The sequence below is a fragment of the Anthonomus grandis genome, chromosome 2 (assembly GCF_022605725.1).
Source record: "Anthonomus grandis grandis chromosome 2, icAntGran1.3, whole genome shotgun sequence".
NCBI classification, from domain to species: Eukaryota; Metazoa; Arthropoda; class Insecta; order Coleoptera; family Curculionidae; genus Anthonomus; species Anthonomus grandis.
The window spans coordinates 25,791,661-25,817,686 of record NC_065547.1 but is presented as its reverse complement, the minus strand read 5'-3'; the positions used below and the strand labels follow the sequence as shown (position 1 = coordinate 25,817,686).

Genomic DNA, 26,026 nt, shown 5'->3' with positions numbered 1-26,026 from the left:
GAATGAAAGCGCATGAAATATTAACTCAAAGAGAAAAATTATGTAGTGATATAAAAAAGAAATAAATAATTACTACTAGCATAAAAAGATAGATAGATAAAAATAAATACTACTTACAAAAAAACACAACTAAAATACAATTGCCAATATGGAACAGTCGTTCATAAATAACCACTAAAAAAAGCTTTTCTATACACCCAAAAATAAAAATACTAATTATTAAATTACTATAGCACGCGCCCCCACCAAATGCAGACAAAACTGAAGATGTATTGCGACCAGATCAAGCGTGTCCATAAACAATAACCCTCAAGAGCATAATAAAATAGCTGGTCGACTTCGATAGACAAAAGCTCGAATGTCTTCCCCGCGAGTTAATTTTGCAATTTTGCATACGTAATAGGCTGAATGCGGCCGGACCTCTGTAGCCTGCTTGATGCGTATTTGGTTCGATATGCTCCAAATTTCGGAAGACAAATATTAATCTGTCTTCCTGGGGCTCGTATTCATTAATTGGGTGTCAGCCCTGTATTTTTATCTTAATCGGTGCGGCAGGCGGGGTGCGCCTTCGGATTAATCATGTTTAGATACTATATAATAATAGTAAGGATAGCGACTACGTTCTGTCTTATTTTTTTAAAATTTTAATTCAACAATTACATGAAATAATTACGTGATAAATTAATGACACAAATAACTGGATAATTTTGGGTAGACAGTGTCTACCTTGTCTACTCGTACGCTTCGCCACTGGTTGCAAAAGGCAATGCTGTATGACTGAAGAGATTTTGAAATGATGGAAGAGCGGAGGAAGCACAAAACAAAAAAAATGAAGATATACCTGGTGTCTTAGGAAAGTGGTTCGCCCCTATAACTTTTAGTTTAAGTTAAAAAAATGAAATTTGGTAAATGGGTGTAACATCCAAATTGGGATTGGCTGACGTATTCAGGTTGTTTTTCTGTCACTTCTAGTTCAACCTGAAGTGATCGTAATTTTCTTAATTTAAATGGGATCCCCCAACTTTTTTAACATATTTTGATAGGAAATTACAATGTAAGAAAAATTACACTCCATATGTCAACTTTTGACATCTAAAGGTACGTTTTGCTTGGAGCGACTATTGCGATAATCGCTAGTAATGATCGTTAGCCGGAGCGTTTTGCTTACAGCGAGTATTCTGTCGGCATGTTTTAGGAACAACCTGTGGCTAAAATTTGTAATCATTCGTCAGTAAGCTGTTATAGATATAGTGAGTCTCTCGATGAGTGTATGTTCAGTTTGATTTTGTGTTAAGTTTAATTCAAGAAGATATTAAGAAGTTGTCTACGAACTGCAATCTTTCCCCAATCAAAGCAGAAGAGAAACTCGCTCTAATTTTAAGGTAGGTATATACCTACGTAGGCGTAGTTTTAAGGATCAAGTATTTGCAATAACAAACATATTATTTCAATTAGCTTTTCGTTATTGGAAATAAGTATAGATTTTTTTACATATTTTTATTAACAATAAGACATTACATAAAAAACCCTATTTTGTAAAATATGAATATATAATTGGATCGCCATTGTTTGAAGCGGATCCAAAAATACCCTGGATATCAGTACAGTGTTGAGAATGCAGTTCTGGTGAAGGTTCAGATAAAGCTACTACACGGTGTAACTCCTTTTGGTTGCTTGAAGACGGAGGTTGCTCAAAGATGATGGAGAAGCAATCATGTTAAGTTGTGTTCTCTCTGGACGTGATGACCACATATCCGTTTCGATATAGGAAATTGTAGAGTCTCTAGCTTAGCACGCTGTTGTAAATGTGGTGGAAATTTCTGTACCGTTTTAACGATGTTTTGAAAAAAGAGACTAATGTCATCTTGTTCTTCTTCCTTTGTCAATAACTCCTTCATCATGATATCTCTTTCCTTTGCCCTTTTCTCCATCGTAAGACAATTTTTTCTCGATAATTCATTTTTTTATTTTTTTCGGGTGACTTACGTTGCGTTGTTTTGCAATGTGTACTTTCAGCACATGAAATGACTTGTGGCTGAGACGTGAGGGAGGTTTCAAGTGTTTGTTGCTCAGGGACAACTTCGTTTTCAGGTTTACTGTTTATTTCATGGGCCCCTTCAACTTCTTCAACTATGTTGGAGAAAGTTCTGAAAACAAAATGGATGTATCAACTTTATTGATATTTCAATACTAAATATGTACTTAAAAAAACTGAAATTATAAAACCCGTTTGAAGCGATTGATTTTATTGCTATTTACTTACTCACGCTCATCTTCTAATGTGCGACGGAATGACAGCCTTTCTTGCAAGGCCCATGTTTTCCCTTTCTTGAAAGGAGGTGCTTTAGAACCAGTTTTTTTGAGATCTCGAAATCAGTTTTATAGTGAAAGAAACCCTATCTATACTCAAGCAGAAGCTTGCACCAATATTCTTACCGCGTCCTTCTACAATAGATTTAGAAAACAGAGCCAAGGAATACTATGAGAGATGGAATTTCACAAACTGTGTTGGAGCCATTGATGGCAAACACATACGAATCATATGCCCTAATAAATCAGCATCTTTGTATTACAATTTCAAGGGATTCTTCTCTATCGTACTTTTAGCTGTCGTAGACGCAAACTGTCAATTTATATACATTGATGTTGGATCGTTCGGTAAAGAGGGAGATACAGAATATGCCGAGCCCGCCGAACGTCAGAAAATGCATTTGCTATTCTTGCTTAAGTTTTTCGTATATTTTATACTCCCATCAATTTAAACCCTGAACGTATTGATGATCTGATTATCGTATGTTGTTGTCTGCATAATATGTTGAGACAAGGTTATCTGTCGAAAACAAGACGTGCCAACTACGAATTCGACCTAACACAGGACCTACCTACAAACAATCTCATCCGTTTGGCAAGAACTAGTGGTTATGCTAATGTAGAAGGATTTACGGTAAGAAACACATATGCCTCATACTTCCTGAACGAGGGAAACGTCAGTTGGCAAGATGTCGCAGTTTACAGAACAGCTTAATACTAACTTAATGCAGTGTATCCAAATATCTCGCGTATAATTCAGTTCGAACTAGACATAACTTGAACGAAACTTTCTGAATTCAATGGTGATATCGGCAATTACAGGTAGGTAGTTGTTAATTATTTTTGTCAAAAGATTTTTCTCTAAATCTATATATATTTACTTTGATTTGAACGTACGCGAGATATTTCAGCGTTTCTGCTTCAATTAATTTGTCGTCTTCTTCGGCAGTAAAATTGAGTTTTGGCTGCGACATTATTGCGAGAGCACGTATACACTTTCAATAATCGTTCGCGACTGGCGATTATCATCTGCTCTAGGACCAGACGCCCACGATAAACGCCAGCGGCTGCAGCGATTGTCTCCCGAAGGAAAACGGAACTACACGAGACATACTTAAGCAGTGTTCCGCGATGATCGTCGCGCTACTGTACTGTACGTTATCGCTCTGCGATTATCGCTATAGTCGCTCCAAGCAAAACGTACCTTAACTAAAAGTTTTTGGTATAAGACAATCAATAGTGGGTACTTTCAAAAAACCAGCAATATTGATGAAAATACAATGAACTACTGAATACAATGAAAATACAAGTAAATTATTTGACAGTTAACATGTTAAAAAATTTATTAAGGCACAAAATGCCCACACATTTGTTACTAGCAAAATTATCTGAATAACTATGATTAATGAAAAATATTTGAATAACTCGAATTAAATCAGAAACTGACAGGTTGCCGTGACAATTCGTAACAATGATATGTCAAAGCTAAGGCCAACTTACTATTGTATTATAAATACCGACAAAAAACACTTCAAAAGCTCTTTAATTTATCATTAATAAAAAGATGGTAAGGGTGAGAGTCTAATTCATCATTAATCTTGAATCTTTAATAGATGTTACGCAAATGCTAAAAAGCCGCTACAAAATCTATTTAAAACGGAAACAAATATTTTATTAATTCACAGCAATCTTTGGGTTTTTTAATTGGGAAAAACTGGGTAGGTATGCGGCGCTTAACTGTTTTTTTGAAAATTCAGACTTATTAGAATTACCAAATATCGATTGTCAATTAAATTATTTGTAAAAAAATACACTTTTTAATTATGGTAATGAGCCACCCTGGTTTGACCACGCATTTGAAAAAAATAGTTATAGCCGAAAATACGATTTTGCAAACTTTAGACGCATCTGGGAAATCTGTGAAAATTAAAAGACAGTCAATTATATTTTTCTAAGACTACTTGATGTAAAATGAACAATTCTAAATTATTCATGGCACTCTAGATTAAAATATAAAAAATCAAATAATTTAAAGGTTGGGTAGGTGTCAAAACTTGACATATGGGGTATAATTTTTCTTAGAATGTCATTTTTTATCAAAATATGTCAAAAAAAATTGGGGATCTTATTTAAAATAAGAAAGTTAGGGTCATTTCCGGTTAAACCGGAAGCGATAGAAAACAACTGAATACGTCAGCCAATTCCAATTTGAGTGCTACACCCACGTACCAAATTTAATTTTTTTAACTTAAAAATTAAAAAAGGCGAACCACTTTCCTAAGACACCCAGTATAGGGAGAGATAAACAAAAGTATTTGGAGGAAAGGCATTGAAGCAAGAGAATACTGGCTAGCAAAGAGATGCTGCTAAATCGAACAATTTTAGCAAAAATATGACCTATACAATACACATTCGGCTTCAGAAAAGGATCACGATTTATAGATTACCGCAAAGCCTTTGACTGCACGCAACATGAAAAACTAGCAAAAAAACATTTTAAGGAATAGGCATAGACGAAGGTAATTTATGAATCTTACTAGAACAACGTATCGGAGGAGATAAGAAAACATCACGAAAATAAAATCTATGGTTTTTCCGAAGGTGCAAATATAAGCTGCCATCTAAAATCGATACACCACAATATCGTTAGATAAGTATCATCCTCCACATATCTGGGGCCATTAATGACTAATAAGAATAATATGAGCAAGAATATCTATGAGCAAATTAAAGCCCGTGTTATTGCAACTTAGTCTTTAACAGAGTCGGATGAGATGAAGCTGCGTAAACTGTTGAAGGGGCAAGTAGGAATTGATGGCAAGCCGTCGTTGATGCTAAGCCATCTTAGCAACGGCACGGTCGATGACAATATTATTAGATCAATTTTTCTTGAACAGCTCCCTCGAGAGCACCGTGCAATTCTCGTTTCAGCAGGTGTCTCAGACCTTAATCGTCTAGCTGAGGCTGCTGACCGCATGGCCGAATGTGCATCTACTAGTTCAGAGCCTTATATTGCTTCTGCCTCTAAGCCATCAGCTACCTCAGTCCCTGCAGTTTCAGAAATGAAGCAACTTATGGATAGTATTGCCGCTCTCAACAAGAAAGTATTATACCTTGAAAAAGAGCTTAAGAAAACACGTTCACGCTCGTCTTCGAATTCTCGTAGAGCGTCAAACTCTAGAGAAGGTTCTTCTTCTCTCTGTCGCGCTCATACTTAATACCCAGATAATCCAACCTCTTGTCGGAAGTGGTGTTCTAAGTATGACGATTGGGTCAATAAACTAAAAAACTAAGTGAACCTTCCCGATTGCAGATGGTCGGAGAAGGTGTTCGAATTTCTAATCGTCACCACGTTAGTGATCGTATTAGTGGTCAGTTATTTCTGATTGACACTGGTGCTGACATTTCACTACTTCCTGCCATTCCTAAAAATTAAGGGAAATCCCTCGGGAATACAACTTTTTGCTGCAAATGACACTCGAATCGACATTTTTGGAGAATCCTTTAGGGAACTTGATCTTGGTCTAAGGCGTCCTATCCGCTGGAATTTTGTTACAGCTGCAGTCCCTTATCTTAATATTGGTGCGGATTTACTTTCGCATTATGGTTTGACGGTGGTAAAAAGAAATGTATTATTGATACTAGAACTTCCGTCCATTTAAAAGTAATTGACAGGCCAGCTGCCTACCAGTCTATTAATAAGCTCAGTTCCGACTTTAGTTTTTGCGAGGTCCTTGCCGAATTTCCGCAATTGACAGGCGCTTCTCCTTTGAGCCCTCCTGTTTGCAGTGATGTAATTCATCATATCATTACCTCTGGTCCTCCTGTATCTGAACGTGCTCGTCGTCTCCCTCCTGCAAAATTTAAGGCCGCCAAAGACGAATTCCAAGCTTTAGTCGAGGCAGGTATTTGCCGCCCTTCTTCTAGTCCTTGGGCAAGTCCTATTCATTTAGTGCCTAAAAAAGATGGTTCTTGGCGGGTTTGCGGAGATTATCGACGCTTGAATGCAGTAACTCTACCTGATAAGTATCCTACGCTGCACCTGCACGATTGCACAGTCAATTTGCACGGTAAGACCATTTTTTCTTCCTTAGATCTGCATAGAGCCTACAATCAGATCCCTATGGCCCCAGAAGACGTTGAAAAAACTGCATTAATTACGCCGTTTGGTCTATTTGAATTTCTTTATATGACTTTTGGTCTTAGAAACGCAAGCCAATCTTTTCAGCGTTATATTAATCGTGCTTTGAGCGATCTGGATTTTGTCTTTATCTATATCGATGATATCTTAGTCGCCTCTTCTTTACTAGAACAACATATTGATAATTTATTGAAACAACATCATATTGAACAGTTTTCCAGAGACTACAGAAATTTCACCTTCGTTTGAATTAGCAAATACGTTCTTGGCGTTCCAGAACTTTTTAGGTTATATGGTTAGTGCTGAAGGCCTACGTCCAACTCCTGATAGAGTGACTGCCATTTTTGAAGCCCCTAAACCTAAAACTATAGCTGACCTTCGTCGATTTCTTGGAATGGTGAATTTTGACCGCCGCAATATTCCTTATGCTGCGAAAACTCAAGCTCCTTTGAACTCTTTATTTGTCAATTCAACTAAAAATGACAAACGTGAGATTGCATGGTCTGACGAGCTTATTGAGGCGTTTGATAAAACCAAACATGATTTTTCCAACGCAACAATGCTTGTTCATCCCCGTGCTGAGGCAAATCTCCGCGTGGTGTCTGACGCTTCTGATTTTGCTATGGGAGCAGAGGTAGAGCAGGAGAATAAGGGTGTTTGGGAACCGTTAGCATTTTTTTCACGCAAATTTTCTCCCGCTCAACTCCGTTACAGTGCTTATGACCGTGAACTTACTGCTATTTTTGAAGCTATTAAATATTTTCGTTATTTGCTAGAAGGTTGCGATTTCAAAATCCTCACCGATCATAAACCTCTCATATATGCATTTAAGCAACGCTCTGATAAAGCTTCTCCGCGACAGTTATGACAATTATCATTTATTGCCCAGTTTACTACCCATATTGAGCATATTGCAGGCTCTAAAAATTTGGTGGCCGACACCTTGTCTCGTATTGAACCTGTACAGTTGCCTCCCGATTTTAATGTGAAAGAACTCGCGGAATTACAAGACGGTGATGATGAATTAAAATCGATTTTTACTTCGTTGGATCATCCATTAAAGCTAAAAAAGCTTCAGTGGGGTCCAGACTTGGTTAGTGTGTATTTCGAATTATCAGGTGAGACTATTCGTCCTTTTATTTGATCAAGTTCACATTGATATAGTTGGTCCTCTTCCATTGCTTGAAGGATTCTCTTACTGCCTGACAATGATTGACCGATTTTCTCGCTGGCCTGAAGCAATTCCTATTAAGGATACGTCTGCCCAAACTATTGCTAGAACTTTTTATGATACTTGGATTTCGCGTTATGGTACTCCTAGATTGCTTACCTCGGATCAAGGAACTCAATTCGAATCACGCATTTTCTCGGCCCTACTCTCTTTAATTGGTTGTCAGCGTATTCGTACTACCCCTTATTACCCTAAATCGAACGGAATGATTGAGCGTTTTCACCGCGTACTAGAGGCCGCTATCATGTGCCATACTGAATCTAAACAATGGACTCGTTTTTTATCCACCATTTTGTTGGGAACTCATTCCCATGTTAGAGCAGATACTGAAGCTTCACCGGCAGAATTTTTGCTTGGCTCTACTCTACGTCTTCCTGGAGAATTCTTTCTTCCGGACGACGTTACTCCAGATCCAAACATTTTTATCGAAGAATTTAGACAATATATGCGTGAAATTCGACCTGTGCCTGTTGCACATAAATATAAAAAGCGAATTTTTTACTTTAAAGATTTGTATAACTGTACTCATGTATTTCTTAGAAACATAGCTAAGAAGTCTTTCGAAAGGCCTTATACTGGACCGCATAAAGTTTTAAACCGCGTCTCTGATCGTGTTTTTGATATTAACATCAATGGTAAATCGAAAAGTATCTCGGTTGACTTATTAAAACCAGCGTTTTTTATTGCTGATGAATTCAACGGCCCAGTGGAACCTTCCGAAAGCACTTCTAATCAGGATGGTACTGTAAAACCACCTCTTCTTAGAACTTACGCTCGTAAGAAAGTCACTTTTGCACCCAGTGTAAAATAATTTAATTTTTTTTTTTAGTTGATAACTATATAATCAATGTTTATTTTAAGGCGATTTTATTTTTAAGACCTAAGTATGTTACATCTTATCTAGCACTTAAGTTTTAAGCTTTTATAAACCTTTGTAAATCTATTTTATTTTCTTTAATGTCATTGTCACTGGGGAGGAAGTGTGTAGGGAACTGCATTTCCACACATGTCTATCTCTGTCCTGGTTATATCTGTCTCTTTTTATTAAGGTTAATGAATGTGCGAGGTACGCAACCCACCATTCAATTATTATTCGTGTTTAAGAGCTCTCTTGAGTTTGAACTCTTAAAGTAACTTGAGCCTGTGGCAAGAGGCTAAATGTCTAAATGAATTTATTAAGTTGCGAGAAATATAATAAGTTGTTGTGAGTTATGTGTGGTAGTTTCCATTGAACGGATTAATCCCAACATCCAGCGCGTCTTAAACTGGCGATCACATTATTAGATTAGACGTAGTAGGCCGTCGACAAGAACCCAGATGCCTACACCTAAATTGCAATTCGCTAAATTTTAATTTATCAATTAAAATTTTCATAGACTTATGCCACCGTTTTGAGGTAGCAGAACAATTTATTCTTGTACAGGCCATAACATAGCCAATGCCACACAAATGCTAAAGAATTTTATAATGTTGAGAGGTCGTACAGATTTTCCATCTAATGCACCAATATTAAGCAATTGGTGGCTAGCTCTAAAAATGATAAGTTTTGCAATTTAAACCTTCTCCGCATACTAGCAAACTTATTACTCCAGACCAAGAGAAGAATGTTTATTTTTGATATTTAAGTACAAATATACAAACTTTTATGCCCTAAATCTTTCCAGTAGTAACTTGTGGTTAACCGCGTCGAAGGTCTTTAGAAGATCAAAGTAAGGGTGTAGCCTGCTACCTTCCTGTTTTGATTACTTCCTGTTTGACTACATTTCAATACCAAAACGATAAATTATATCTACTTAAATACAGCTAATTTATGTTTACATTTTAGGTCAAAAGCTTCATTGGCAATTTGAAAAAAGATACAAGAATCTTTTTTGTTCATCTGCTTCTTCTAATTTGATCTTTTAAAAATCTTTGACTCTGTATAGTCTTGTCTCGTAAAACTGCTTACTAGCTAGTTTACCTAGTTATTATTTCTTTGCCAACAATAACTTTACTTCTTCATAATAAGCTTCTCTAACTTTCAAATTTGCTCGGACTATATTCTGTCTGTATAGTCTAAAAGTTTCTCATGCATAAAAACATCTAATGCATTATTCATAATGATGTTATTAGCAGAATCGAACACTCTTATGATAAAACTGTTTTTAGAGAAATTCGATTTCTAAGTTCTAATGAAGCTGATGAAAAACTAGGTTTACCAGAGAAGCAATATCCATCTTAATCTATTTAAGGATTTAAGGAAGTTGAGCCTGTGACCTTCGCTGAAAGCATCTCACTTTAATAGACTATACTAGAGCCTAATAATTATAGTATATTGGAGATATAAGTTTAATATAAATACCAAAGAGCCATAGAACTTATGCTAATTTTAAAGCCAATTGTATCTTTTTTCTAAACATATGATATAAATATAGAAAGATACTCCTCCTAACTATTTAAAATTTCTTTATTACCTTCAAGTTCATTTCCCTTACCTGAAGTCGGTTGCGAATCGGGATCTTCCTCTGGATAACCCTCGTCGTCTTCCTCGGTGGCCATCATCTGAACCACAGGAATTTCTGCAACAAATAAATATAATAATTCTCCTATAAAATCAAAAGGTATATGCTAACAAAACTTACTGATGCATGGAGCAATATGAGATCTACTCTGCTGGTATCCTTTGGCGCACCTGTTGCATGTGATTCCAATGACACCGTCCTTACATGGGCATTGTCCAGTTGCTTGGTTACAAGTTTTTCCAGAGGCTCCTATTGGATGGCAGTCACATGCTGAAATAAAAATGATGAAATTGTTAATAATTTTCTTTTTTATTAAAAAACAATATATTAAATATGGACCTGTATATGGTATATTAGCTATTTTTACATCTAAACTATGTAAAAGACCTCCCTGTATAAATAAGGATGTGTAATGACCGTAACAGAAAATACATATATACGAAAGGAATGTGCAAGATATGAGATTTCCATTATTTTTATTATAAGCGAGAGGCACGACGACTGGCATTCCATATTTTTCATAATAATGCATATTCTCGCAGGTGAATTCCCGAGGAATCTTTGCATTAATCTGAAATGAGGAATTTCATGAGTGGTTTTTTTAGACGGTTAGAAGTAATAAGTATGGAGGCTTAAAATAGATGATTACTGCAATTCGCATGGGTGTGCAATATTAAAAAGTCTCGTCAATTATTACGGCGGTGCAAGGCAAAAATTGGGGTCAACCTTTAGAAAACGTAAGTGAAGAAGTGCAGAATATAAACTAGGTTAAATACTAATAAACGACGATTGATTAGATTTAATCCATAGTAAAAAACTAATCATACTTCAGCCTGTATAATGCCTACAAAAAAACTGGATTACTAGGTAGATATCTGCCTTAACTGATGTGGATATACCGGTGGACGCAGAGAAACAAAGACTACCTATGCTTAAACAGTAATGAGAAATAAACGCTGCATCCTTTCTAAATATTTCAAAGGATGTTATTGCTCAAGGGTATATTTGCAACCATTCACGAAAAAAATACTCGTGAAAGACATCATTCTGAGGAAGTTATATATTATAAATTTAATATCGATGCCAAGCACAGATGCAACTAACCAATTAGTAACCCACTCATTTTTTGATATTTTATGGATATTTATGATAACGTCCTGTATCTCAGAAATTAAGCAAGTCCGGACATATGTATGACAGGACACGAGAGTTGATGCCTGAAGATAGTCTATTATATGGACTTATGAAGTCGTCTAGAAGAGCTAAGACCTATTTAAACTTTGTACCATAAAAATCATACTCTAACAACAATATTCTGTGACATAATCCAATGATTTTGTTAAACCATTGTGTGATTTGCTGCTACAGAATACTTTCGTTGGTGAGAGACATTTATTAGTTTTCTCATAAAGTAAAGAAGCTGCGATGCTATTTTGATGTGGACAAGAAAACTGATTTTTGTTTATCTGATTGTAGTTACTTTAAAATAAATTTATTAAGGCTCTTTACAATATAAACCACCCTCCCGTTAATCCACTGTTGTTAAAACCACTCTCTTCGAATCCGAGTAAACAAGAGTAAAAATTGCAGTTTCTTTAAAAATTACTGTAGCACCTATGCTGACAAATGGATGGATGATCAAATTGCAGAAACGACTCTATATCTAATTTTGTTAATAATATTCCTCTTTCGGGCTAACAGTCTCAAAAGTGTTTACCTGTTTTTTCCAAATAAGGTCTATATTATGTGGTATCAAATTTATCTGTTACTATGGTTGAAAATCCGAAAATGTATTTAATTCTTGAAATATGAGAAAATAAATATTTAAAACTCGTTCATCTCGCTGATTACCTATTAGAATCAAATCAAACTGCAAGGTCTCAGCCAAAGTATTCTTCACAAGTAGATCTTATTCTCGAAGTACTTGAACAGTATTAAATTAGAGGTGGTAATATATTTTCTAAGGAATTTCGAGCAAAAAATCTATGTCTGGGCCTGGGACAGTTCTAAAACAAGTAAATCGAACAAACGACCTAACGATCCACCTTTTACAGTTTCGTATCAGAACATCGTCGAACCATAGTTGGTCAGATTACCCACCAACTAAGCTCACGTTACCGCTGACCCTAAGAATGAATGTCGAAATAGCTGATATTTGCATGTAAAGAGTAGAACTATTATTGAACCTTAAAAAATTATTCATTAATATTTCAGAATTAGAAAAGGTGTGCTTGATTGCTGTGTTACTAGTAGAATATAATAAAGAAGAAAATGATAAAAATAATAAAGGAAAACTTTAATCTAATAGGTGCTGGAGTGAACTTACATATAAACTTCTGGCGTTGGTTTTTTCCATGCCTAATTCAAAATCCTTTGTTTAAAAATCTAATTCTGTTTACCGCAAATTTAAACCAAATTTCTCACATAACGCTGTATGTAATTTTCATAACAAGCATATGTGGTCAAATGCAAATCGACATGCATGACAGAAATCACATTTTCAAGAACACTTTTCTGTTAACGTTTGACCTAATCCCTCCTAATTTTATTTTTTTTGAACAGGCTTTTCCGTAGTCTAAGTGGAACATTTTACTGGAATATCTGAAGAATGTGCCTCTTAGACTGCGGAATGAGATGTGGTTTAAGCATGGCGGTACCTCGGCATATTTAAGCATCCAAGCGCGAAAGTTTTTAAATGAACATTTCAACAATCGTTGGATATCTATCCAACAATTAGAGGAGCATGGCCTCTTATTTAAAATAAAAAAGAACTGAGGCATCGAATAATAGACTCTTGTATAACGATTACTCTAGGAATACTCTAGGAATTTTCCAAATAGTACGCGAATCAATGAGGAAAATTGGATGCGTGCATAGAAACATTTGATCCTTGATCAAGATTTTGATGTGTGAAAATGATTAAGGAATTCATTTCTTGAAAACTGACTGAAAATATAATTGCGATAATATACACGATTGCACAAAAAATCATGATCCTGTGAAAGTCATAAAAGCTACGTAGATGGCGCCCTCTGCAAGTAAGAGCTAAATTAAGGACGACTTCAAAATGTTCATGTCAAAAATCCTCAGGTCCAATTTTTGTTCAGAAATCGGTATTACTTAAGAAATTATAATAGAAAAAGAAACAAAAATAAAAAGAAATCTTTGACACCCTGTATTTTGACAATCAAGCATTTTGGACGACACATGTATACGAAATTTTTACCTTAAAAATACTTAGGAAATCACCAGGGAAGTATTGATACTTATTGAATAAAACCCTGTATATCTGGAAAAATGACCTAATTTTTTTTCCGACTACATCACGGCACTAAATAAAAATATCTCATCAAATTAGATTTTAACTTTTTTAAAACTTATACAGCGTCTTAAACATTAAAACGCGCTTACGGCTTTCTAGCGTAGAAACAAAAGAAAGTAAAATCACGAGATTCTTTAAAGAAAACTCTTTATTTTACTCTCGACACGTATTTCGATAACGATGTTAGCATCCGCGGGAGAAGATTAAAACTAAACTAAAACTACTTACAAGTGGTCTTGATGTACCATTAGAGCGAAAAATGCAATGAAGTATGACCGAACAAATCTTACACACTAAGCTATACAACAATTGACAATAAGGGATTGGACAATTATCTCGGTTAAAAATTGTCTTTTAATTTTTAAATATTGTTAAACTTGCCAATGCATCTAATTTTCTAAAAACGGTGTACACACTTAACTTACTCTCCATCAGGGTTTATAAAGTTTACTTTTTTTATTCATGGGAATTGCTATACATAACATATATTACTACATAATTTAGCCAAAGAGACAATAAATTAATATATATTTATATAATAAAAATAAATAAAAAATGTTCATATAAAGCATAACTATAGAAATTTACATATTACATTACCAAAACAACAATCTTAAAACCTCAAATCTATTTTTATTCGAAAACAGACAAGCCTGTCAGCATACTGAATTACAAGTTGGCACCCTCTTGGAAGTGAACGTGTTGAAATCATAGTTAGTTGGGTGGATAGGAACGTAGAAAGAATGGTTATATCTTGTATGTACGTCAAGTTTGTGCATTAATATTAATTCCTCTCGTCAACTGAAGGCTGAAACTCAATGAGTACAATAAATTATAACACATGTCTAGATCCCTGTGTGTACGACAGATCCGGAAATTTGTAATATTAAGAGATTATAAGATTAAACGAACTTACCTAAGTGAAGTTCAATCTTAATTATGTTCACGCCTTGCTTGAGTGATCACACTGTAGTACATCATCCGCTGGAACGGCGCACGAACCGGTATCAGAGCCAAAAATCGATAACCCCCCGCTAATACCCACACACTAGGCCGGCAACCCTCAGTTTTTATTTGAGGTTTTATCTCAAATCGGTTATCACAAGGGTTGCGAGGATATCACGAGCGTAACATAATTTGGGTGAGGCGGGATGTGATCACTCAAGCAAGGCGTGAACATAATTAAGATTGAACTTCACTTAGGTAAGTTCGTTTAATCTTATAATTATATTCACGCCTTGCTCTCATGATCACACTGTAGATGTTTAGAGCGATTTGAGATCTCTCTTTTTTATTATCTATATACTTATACTGCCATAGGGATAAATAGTTCTATACACAAGAGTTGAAAACATATTATATTACTTCCTCAAAAAATATCGAAACAGAATAACAAAATATAAGTAAATAGCTTATAAATTAGGAAAAAAAGGGTATCTAACCTATAATAACAGTATTGTCTCTTTGGCTAAATTATGTAGTAATATATGTTATGTATAGCAATTCCCATGAATAAAAAAAGTAAACTTTATAAACCCCGATGGAGAGTAAGTTAAGTGTGTACACCGTTTTTAGAAAATTAGATGCATTGGCAAGTTTAACAATATTTAAAAATTAAAAGACAATTTTTAACCGAGATAATTGTCCAATCCCTTATTGTCAATTGTTGTATAGCTTAGTGTGTAAGATTTGTTCGGTCATACTTCATTGCATTTTTCGCTCTAATGGTACATCAAGACCACTTGTAAATAGTTTTAGTTTAGTTTTAATCTTCTCCCGCGGATGCTAACATCGTTATCGAAATACGTGTCGAGAGTAAAATAAAGAGTTTTCTTTAAAGAATCTCGTGACTTTACTTTCTTTTGTTTCTACGCTAGAAAGCCGTAAGCGCGTTTTAATGTTTAAAACGCTGTATAAGTTTTAAAAAAGGTAAAATCTAATTTGATGAGATATTTTTATTTCCGGGAAAAAATTTGGTCATTTTTCCAGATATACAGGGTTGGGTTGGGTTGGGTTTTATTCAATAAGTATCCGATATTTCCCTGGTGATTCCCTAAGTAATTTTAAGGTAAAAATTTCGTATACATGTGTCTTCCAAAATGCTCGATTGTCAAAATACAGGATGTCAAAGATTAATTTTTATTTTTGTTTCTTTTTCTATTACAATTTCTTAAATAATGCCGATTCCTGAACAAAAATTGGACCTGAGGATTTTTGACATGAAAATTTTGAATTCGACCTAATTTAGCTCTTACTTCCAGAGAGCGCTATCTACGTAACTTTTATGACTTTCACAGGATCATGACTTTTTGTGCAATCGTGTATATTACCGGAATTATATTTTCAGTCGAAGAAATGAATTCATTAATTATTTTTACGCGAAAAGGTACATTAGATGTCGCTAGGAGCAACCCTTTTCGAAATATTTTAGTTTGAAATAATCGATTCATATAGTTTAAAAAATTAAACCATTTTGTAAAAAAACTTCTTTAATCAAAATTAAATATTTTTAAAGAGAAATTGAACAGACAAACACTAAATAAAAACGGGATAAAAAAATCTTGATCAAAGATCAAATGTTTCTATGCACGCATTCAATATTTTTTCCTCATTGATTTGCGGAAAATTCCTAGAGTATTATGAGTCGTTCTACAAGAGTCTAGTATTCGATGCCTCAGTTCTTTTCTATTTTAAATAAGAGGCCATGCTTGAGCCCCTTCTCTAATTGTTGGATAGGTATCCAACGATTGTTGAAATGTTCATTTAAAAACTTTCGCGCTTGGAGGCTTAAATATGCCGAGGTACTGCCATGCTTAAGCCACATCTCATTCCGCAGTCTAAGAGGCACATTTTTCAGATAATCCAGTAAAATGTTCCACTTAGACTACGGAAAAGCCTGTTCAAAAAAAAATTAGGAGGGATTAGTCAAACGTTAACAGAAAACTGTTCTTGAAAATGTGATTTCTGTCATGCAGGTCGGTTTGCATTTGACCACATATGCTTGTTATGAAAATTACACACGGCGTTACGTGAGAAATTTGGTTTAAATTTGGGGTAAACAGAATTAGATTTTTAAACAAAGGATTTTGAATTAGGCATGGAAAAAACCAACGCCAGAAGTTTATAAGTAAGTTCACTCCAGCACCTATTAGATTTTCTGTGCCATTTGCTATTAACACAGCAATCTAGCACACCTTTTTTAATTCTGAAATATTAATGAATAATTTTTTAACTTCATTTTCGCCGATAAAAGTTCGTGATTGATCGTGTCAAACGCCTTCGAAAAGACTAATAGAATCAAAGCAGTAGACAAGTTTTTATCGATTGACGTTATTATGTCATCAGTAACTTCAATTAGGGCAACATAAGTACTCAAATCCTTTCTAAAGCCACACTGAGTCTCCGGGATAATTTTATTTACATCGCAGTACTCAATCAACTAGTTATACAGAACCCTTTCGGAAACCTTTGACAAAGCAGGTAATATACTAATTATTCTTAGATCGCCATAGTTAGTTGGATTTTTTACTTTCGGAAGTGGCTTACATATTGATAATTTCCACTGATCAGGGAAATAATTTTATTCTATTCAACAATTGGCTATGTGTGTAATGTAAACATCTAAGAAGGGACTGCATAATTTAAGTAATTTGGCACTAATTCCTACTACCCCCGAAGAATTTGTTTTTATACCGCTTTAGTATTTTATTAAATTGAGCAACACTAGCTAAATTAAAATTAAACTGAATATTGTCTTTGAAAATATTTTGATTGTAAAAATTAATTTTAGAAGAACAGTCTGACGTATTCTGCAAAAATTCACTGAAAAATGAGTTTATATCGTTAGGATTAAGTAAATTATCCGGAATATTAAAATCATTATTTGAACAAACATTAAAAGATTTAAGAGTCCTCCAGGTTTTTTTAAATATTTTTTCAGCGCATATATTAGATAAATATAGTTTTTTATGCAATTTTTTTCCTTCCACACTGGACTAATTATGTAACAGCTCTCGATATTTAGATTGCCCACTTGCAATTGAGTGCGTAAGTTTATTGTATGTTTTCGTTTAGTTTTATTCTTTTTTCATCACAACTTTTTTTATTTGGTTTGATCGAAATATATCTTAGGCAAATAAAATTTATTTCAACGATTTGCATCATTATTATTTGGCATTCTGGCTTTAGCTCTTGTATGTCGTTTGTTAAATTCTGCTTCTCTGCAAGCAATATGACAAAAAAATTAATCAAACCAATCTTAAGTGATGTTTTGGTTTTTAAGTGTTAGAGTTCCTAATACGCCTCTATATTTACTAATGATATTTTACATTGTTTTTGGAAGATTTTTTAATTCATTATCATTATTTTGTCATGGGATATAATTTTTGCATTTTTTAATTTATTTTTGTAAAGTTTCTTAGTGGTCTACGATCTATAAAATATTATTAGTCTCATGTTGCCTATAGTATTAATTTAATAATCGAAGATGTTCTTATTGCTTGTAATTCTTTTTAAAGTTATGATTCTAGACTGGAATTTTGATTAAAAAACCTATTTCCGTTTTTAGAGTCTCAAACTTAATAATTTAAAAATCCCATATCGAGCATCACAATAGAGTGGACGAAATGTCCATATACATTTTTTTAGGCGAAATGCCTATGTACATTTTGGTATTATAAAGATATAACTTATTAATTTTGTATTTATTTAAATAAAATATGATAAAAAAATTCAAACAAAGAATACAAAAAAATTACATGAAGAATGAGATTTTTAATTATCTTGCATTATGGACATTCCTATTCACTTATTTCCATTACTGCTGTCCCTGGTACTTCTAAGATTTCTTTTTGGTAGTTGCAAAGGCTCTTTACTTTTGGCGACCTTAGCCTTCGCTTATTTTAATTAATTGGTCAGTCTGTATCTCTGTGTTTTCTTTGTAAACTTGAGATAGGAGAAATTACTTGTTGTAACTCTGAAGTAGATTTAGTGGAAGCCTTTACCGAATTTTTCTTAGTCTCATACAGAAGTCGATCATTTGACTCATTTTTTCTCTGTGAACTCTAAAGAAACCAGTATTTGAGCACTATTTTATCATTTTTTTAGAAAATTCTAACACTTTTCAGTTTTAGAGATGTGGTTCTAGGCTTTTCAGTTTATGGTTTTCGTAAACGCAACCGCCTCTTTTTTTAATTCGGTGACTGAAATATTATGCTTAGTATATATTTTATTTATAAGTTCACACAATGTACACTTGAGCTGCTCATCGGCTTGAAGTTTGTAGAAGTGGGTCACAGATACTATAATTTCCTCCACCTCCATCCAATTGTCAGGATAAGCTAAATCAAATTAAGACCCTAGTAAATTAGTAAACAAATCCCTTGTTAGACAATACCACACACACAGAAAAAACAAAACATTTTTTTATTGTACCCAAGAGCGACCCGCTAAGTACTAAATCACGACCAACAGATAAGTTAAAAGATAAACAGAATAAACCAACAAAGTGTCGAGATTCTTCGCCTTAAAATATTACCATTTAGTCTTTATTTGCTTAGTAATTTACAAGACCAATATAATATATATCCGGATAAAATTTTTTATAATAGCTGAGCCTAAATCATAAATCGAAGCCGTTGACCCGTGATCCACGATCTATAATTTATCAGTTAACTAGGCTAGATCAAAGATAAGTGGTATCTTTGCTTTACAACTAACCGGATACCATAATTTTTCAAATTAAATTGAGGCAATCGCAAATGATGCAGTGACTTTCTCAAATTATGAAAAGACAATAAGGAACCCCCCTAAGAAAGTGTATAGCAATAATTTCTCGATCGTCGGGACAACATAATCCCTTAATAAAAGTAAGAGCTTTCAATTGCGAGAAATCCGCAATCCCCAAGGAGATTATTGTAAAATACGATCCTAGGGTTTTTTTGAATAAATTACACGCCTTTTACTGAAAGAAAAATGATCTTATACTAAAGGGGAAACTTGAGTCTTTGGCTTTTTATTAAATTATATTGTTAGATAAGTAAAAAATTTAATTTTATTACCGTTTCAAAAGAACAATACTCTGGCTTTAAAATAGAATTTGTTTGTAAGCTTCAGTACAAATTAATCCGATAAATAAAACTGCCGCATACATTTTTTTAGACCCATAAAAGAAAACAAACTACTTCAGATTATAAACAACTTAAAAAACCATTACCAGGGCAAGATGGCATTAAGATGGTATTATAGTAAAGATGGCATTATAGTACCAACAATTTATAATGTAGCGCACATAATTGAAAAGCTTTTGGTTTATATGATAATTAAACCTATTGTTACATGTTAGATATTCAAAAATGTGTCAGTCAAAGTGTTAAGTCGGCTAATGATGCTATAGCATAACAACATTTTAACTAATTCCCTTTTAACTACTTCAATAATCATCAGCAAGAAGTACTTTCTTTTCTTATATCAATGATCTCTTAAATCTAAAGTATTGGAATTATAATTTCATATGCGGATGATACTGTGCTCTTTGTCGAATGATTCACATGAAAGAAAGAAAGTAGAATCTCATATTATATTGGAGCCAGGAAAAATGACAGTAAGGTTTGACAGCCATCTTTTGACCATAAATAAAAAGTAAAACTGTATATTTGCCATTTTTTTATACCCATAAGGATACATTGCCATCAAACTTAAACATAATACTCCCAAGGAGAAACGATACAGTTAAAATGTGCCGATCATGCAAAATACCTAGGAACTACATTTGGCTGTTATCTTAAATAGAATAGGCATCACTTAGTTAAAAAACTTCAAGTGTGTGTACCTTTTTCAACAACTTAAAAATATCAGCTGCCTATAAATATTTAAAAAACTGCTTATTTGTTTTATTGATTGATTGCTTGGGATTTAGCATACCAAAATACTATTAAACCTTTGGAGATTCTACAAAAGAAAATTATTAAAAATAAATTTTACCAATTGTAAAGCCCTTGGAAATTCTCTTTTACCTATCAAATATTTTACCAACAACAAAACTGCATTGCAAAATTTCTCTGCTGCAAGTAATCAGTGTGATCTAACTCTAGTTGGTAAGTTTTATTACCTACCATACATGATTTTGAGAAAATGAAAATATATTGCATACAGTAGAAACGGGTAAAAAATAAAATACTTAAAAATAAGTAGATAGGTTTGTTCTGAGTGGGGCACCTTGTGTCTCTCCACTGCGACCCTAGGTCTACTGTGGCTCACTTCTAGGTGTTTATGCTTCCCCAATCAAGTCCGCTCTCTTTAGGAGTTCAATAATTTGATTGGGCGAAGCATTCTTAATGTTTTCCATCTTAGGTTGCCGCAGATGGCCTGCCTGATTCTTTCTAGTGCCGGACATCTGCATAGGATGTGCTCTGCAGTCTCGTCTTCCTCCATGCATAGTCTGTATTTGGCGATTTCCGCCAAACCAATCCTATTCATGTGGTGACGCAGTCTGCAGTATACATTCCTATTAGGGCTTTTAGGTACTTCCTATTAGTTCCCTCATAGTATCTGTTACTTTCCTTGTTGCTTCCGGTATGAAAGCCTTTGTATGGTTGTATCCTGGTAATACGTAGGTAAGAAAAAGTTTAATATGCTTTCAAACGAAACTAAATAAATTTGAAATTTAAACCAAATATTTTAAAAAAATGTGAACCAAAGACCTTTGCAAATCTTAATAAAGTTTAAAAAATCTGCTAAGAATTAATAAGTCTTTTTTGTGATTTATTTAGCAATTAAGTAATATAAGTAAGAACCAACATTTTTTGAACGGCGAAAAGGTCCTAAAAATCTAGTTAAAATTTGAAATTTTTAGGATTTTTATATTACGTCACATGTTTGTGAATGTAAGATAGCTTTATCTCTATTTATTTATAATGCTTATTTATTTTTACGGATTCACGCGGATGATCAAACTGTCCAAAACCACCTTTTATAGTAAAGGTAATAGCACCCCTCGCTGCGGAGAGTCCCTGGTAACCTTCCCTCTTTGACCTCATCATCCAACTTTGACCAGATCAACGTGTGTATGGTGTTTCTCATTATTAGCGACTGGCTTATTTTATAGAAGGTTATTTTATCAATCGCAGCCTTAATGTCAATAAATACACCCAGGGTAAACTCTTTGTGGTCCATCGATCTTTCCACCCGTCCTAACCGTGTAGGGCAGAGTCTGTTGATTGATCTCCAATATGTCATGATTTCATCGTTTAGTTTATATATCTTTCCGACAGCTTTGCCTTGGCTTGCAAGCAAACGGATGATAGTATTCCAGGCCCACTTTCTCCTTTTACATCCCCAGTGGGGATTAAGTAGAAGAATAAGGAGAGAGAGTTCCCAGTTTATTTTATCTTTGTCCCCAGTTTATTGGCAAGTAGCCAATTCGCCTCCGAGGATAAGTAAGGTATCTGTATCACAATTGTGATGTTTCCATTGAAACTGATGACAAATAAACTTTATTATTATTATTATTATCATCCGATCCTTCGCAATTCTAGAAGTGGAATCAGAAAAATGTGTAGTAAATAGTAACTCCGTGCTTTCTTAGAGGTTGAAATTAAATGTGACTTCGTCCCTACGTTATTATAAATTGTATTATTTTAGATTTTAAAGTGTTTCAAAAACTGTATTAGTAGCATATTATAATATATTATTGATAACGGGCGTGGAGCTTTTCAATATTGGTTTTTATTTTTGTTTCGTAAATATAGTAAATGAGTATATAATATATGAGTGTTTAAGCAAGAAATTTAAACAATGAAAATAACTGATACATTCAGTCGTCCGTAGAAATATCAGAAGCCATTTCAGACCATAACATTATGTACATTAACTTTATCATATCCTACAAAAAATTAAAAAAAAAACGATATCATATAGAGATTCTTACAAACTAAATAAAATAATAAATTTTGAATCTGATGCTTTAAGTATTTATTGGCATGAAACATACACCATTGATAATATGAATAAGAAATAATATAATAGAATAGAAAAATAAAAATAAAATATTATAAAAAAAAACAATTTCTTAAAATATACAATTTTTTATTTATTATTTATACAAGAAATACTTAACAAGATTTCAAAAGTTCTAGAGTTTTATAAACCAAATGTTTAAGGTGGCCCACAGAAAAAATCTAGCGAATTTAGATCGGGAGACCGTGGGGTCCAAGGTTGGGTACCTCCCCAACCTATATAACCATTTGGATATGTAATATATAAATACTGCCGAGCAACTAAACGAAAATGTGTTGGAGCATCATCCTGTAAAAAGACCTTCTCTAAGCTGAATAGGAACTTCTTCAAATAGTGCTGGCAAATCATTTTTTAAAAATTCTACGATATATTTCTCCAGTCAACCTTCCGGGTAAAAAAAAATGGACCAATCAGAAAGTTTAATAATTTGAACACAAGTATTAAGCGAAAACTGGTGTTGTAGACAGATTTCCGATACAGCTTGTGGGTTCCCTCCACTCTGTATGTGATTGTTCTGAACAGTCATTATTGCGTTTCTAGAGAAATTAGCCTCATCGGTGGAGAGTACTTTTCTCAAAAACGTGGTGCGTTCTGGCACCCAACGATACAATGCCACTCATATCGGAAAATCGTCAGACAAAAGTGGCTGCACACGCTGAATATGATAGGGGTATAAAAGATTCCGTTTAAAGAATTCATATTTTACATTCATTTACTTATTCCAAACTGTAAAATGGCTAATGTGCAATGTCTAAGCAATCGTAAAGTATGATGAAAGTACTTAAATGTTTTAAATGAAAAACATTCCATTTTTAATGCATATGAGAAAGGCATGAATTCAAATGTTTTACCGTAAAAACTTTAAAAACAAATGCTTAAAATAATAATAAGCCTTTATGTCCAACTGGCAACTTGCCCAATAACAGAAAAAATATAGTTTAAAGAAAAATAAAACACAAAACAAACCTAAAAAAAATAAGATAAGAAAATAAAGTAATCTTACAATCTCAAAAATTATCCAAAAAAATTAGAACAAATAAGTATTAATATAATATAAAAACCCAATTATAAAAGTTTAACAAGATAATCACATATTCAACAAAATTAAATTAAATTAACTGCAATATATCTACTAACTATAACTTAAACACATGGGTCTTAATCCCAAGAGTAATGATCCACCAAGATATCGACAATCACATGAACCGGAGAGAAACTTATATCTCACATGTGACAGATCCTATTAAATATAGCGCATATTGTATATAGTGGCGATTTCAACAGGGTGTTAGTATGAGGCCTTGTCAGAAAGAATGTTAGGGGATGTCTAGCATTAAGCCTAGGCATCATGAAACGTACACCAGAAAGAAGTACAGGACTATCAATTAATCCATTCAGTAACCCATGCAGGAATTTTACAGAAAAGATCATTCTTCTGAGATGTAATGGATGTAGATTGAAGCGTTCTAATAGTTGCCGATTATCAAACCCTCTAACTGGATATATGCCATCCTGCCTGAAGGCCAAAAACTCAGCAAATCTATGGAGACCAACATGATTCTGATAGAGCGGGTTCTATATAATGCAGCCAAACTCCAGTTTTCATCTCATAAGGCAAGTCTTAATGTAGATTCCAAAGTAAAACTCTGAGAATTTCTAATTAGAAATTCTCAGAGTTTCATAATTATGCAGGTTCATAATCATGAACTCAAGCCTTCTCAGAGGTGACTCGACTATGTTGTTGAACTGTGGAACAAATGTAAATTCAGAATCAAAGGTGATACCAAGAACAGTAATTTGCTGTAATCTACTCAAAATAGTATCATTAATAAAGTAATTAAAATTTAAGGGTGTTTTTGATCTAGAGTAACTACATTTAGACCACACTACATTTAGCCGCATTCAAGCCTAACCTGTTAACAGCGCACCATACCTCCAATGTATTTAGGTATCTCTGAAGAAAAACACAATCCTCCAAAGACTTTTAAATATAGCTATGGCACAACCAACATTACGTTAAAAAGTTTCGATGTAAAGCTCTCATATTCGACATATTGAGATCTACCAATCAAATAGGAATTAAATAAATTAAATAATCTCTCTGAAAAACCATGCTGAGTTAATTTATGCAGCAAAATAAAGTGGTCTATCCGATCAAAGGCTTTTCGGAAGTCGGTATAAATGACATTAACTTGAGTATTAATATCAAGTGATTCACAGATGTGGCTAGACAGACAGGATAAATTAGTAACACAAGATCGCCCGCTAAAAAATTTATGCTGGTTTACAGAGATGAGCTCTTTTGAGTGACTAAATAGCGACCGATTCAAGATAATTTCGAAAATTTTTGAGCAGTTACAGAGTAATGAGATTGGCCTGTAGTTCACGTTTGATCAGAGTCCCCAGCTTTTAAAATAGGTATTATTTTAGCAGTCTTCCAAGTTTCAGGAATCTGTTCTGTTGACAGTATTAAGTTGAAAATGTACGTCTGCGGATCAGCCAGGACACCAATGAAATCTTTAACCAAGAATCTAAGTACACCGTCTACACCAGATGTTAACTTATTTTTGAGTTTTTTACTAGCCGAAATAATCTGGAAAGCATAAACGTTGGAAATATCAAAGTGGGGCCATTATCAGACGTCGACGAATGGTTAATTAAATTTGATTGTATAAGTGCCTCACCAAAGAACAGTGCAAAAGCATCAACTATGTCTTGGGGGTCTTTGATTACCACATCTTCGGGTAGCCTCATCAATCCCGATGCCAGCCTTCTTAGAACCAATAAAATTCCAAAAGCTAGATAAATAGAAATATTCCTTTCAGTGTTTGATATATACAGTTTATATTTATTGCGTATTTGTAGTTTGATAAGGTTTCTAAGAGAATGGAATTTATTTCGAAAGAATGGGGAAATGTACATTTTAAAGTCCTTGAAGACCTTTTCTTTCCTATAAATGTTCTTAATCAATTCTCAATAATAATAATTCGGAAATCTTCTTTTACGTTGCTCCTTAAGAGGAATGTGTGCGGCAAATGTGCTATTCAATATATCATATAGGGCTCCACATGGATCATTAACGTTAGAGGATAAATACACAGTAGACCAGTTAGCTTCAAGTCGATCGAGTCGTAAAGGAGATGGAAGTTGGCCTTTCTAAAGTTAAAAGAATGAGATAAGTTTTTATTAAAGCTGAAAATTATGGATACGTTGGCATAAGTCAGTAAAATCAATTTCCAGTGCAAGGTGATGCAAATCTTCCAAGACAAAAAGCATGTCACTACGAGAAACAGTACAGGTGAAGTTAGATAAAACAAGATCCAATAGTCTGTTATTATAGTTTAAGATGTGATTACACTGAACAAGATTAAAAGTGTTAGCGAAATTATTCACAGCAATAGACTTTTGACTAACATGATTACCTGCAGATGAAATAATAGAGAAATCAGACACGTTAAAATCGCCCACTGTTATTACATAATGGTTAAGCTTTGATATTAAAAGTG

General features: G+C 33.9%; 1 protein-coding gene across 1 annotated transcript in view; it reads right to left on the bottom strand.

Moving 5' to 3' along the window:
* LOC126750158 (netrin-B) overlaps positions 1-26,026 on the bottom strand; it is a 447,618-nt gene that overhangs the window by 46,038 nt on the left and 375,554 nt on the right. The window contains exons 3-4 of the mRNA XM_050459677.1: positions 10,304-10,453; positions 10,157-10,240 (exon numbers count right to left, since the gene is read on the bottom strand). Of these exons, the coding sequence (XP_050315634.1) occupies positions 10,157-10,240; positions 10,304-10,453 (234 nt within the window). The remainder of the gene's footprint in view (positions 1-10,156; positions 10,241-10,303; positions 10,454-26,026) is intronic.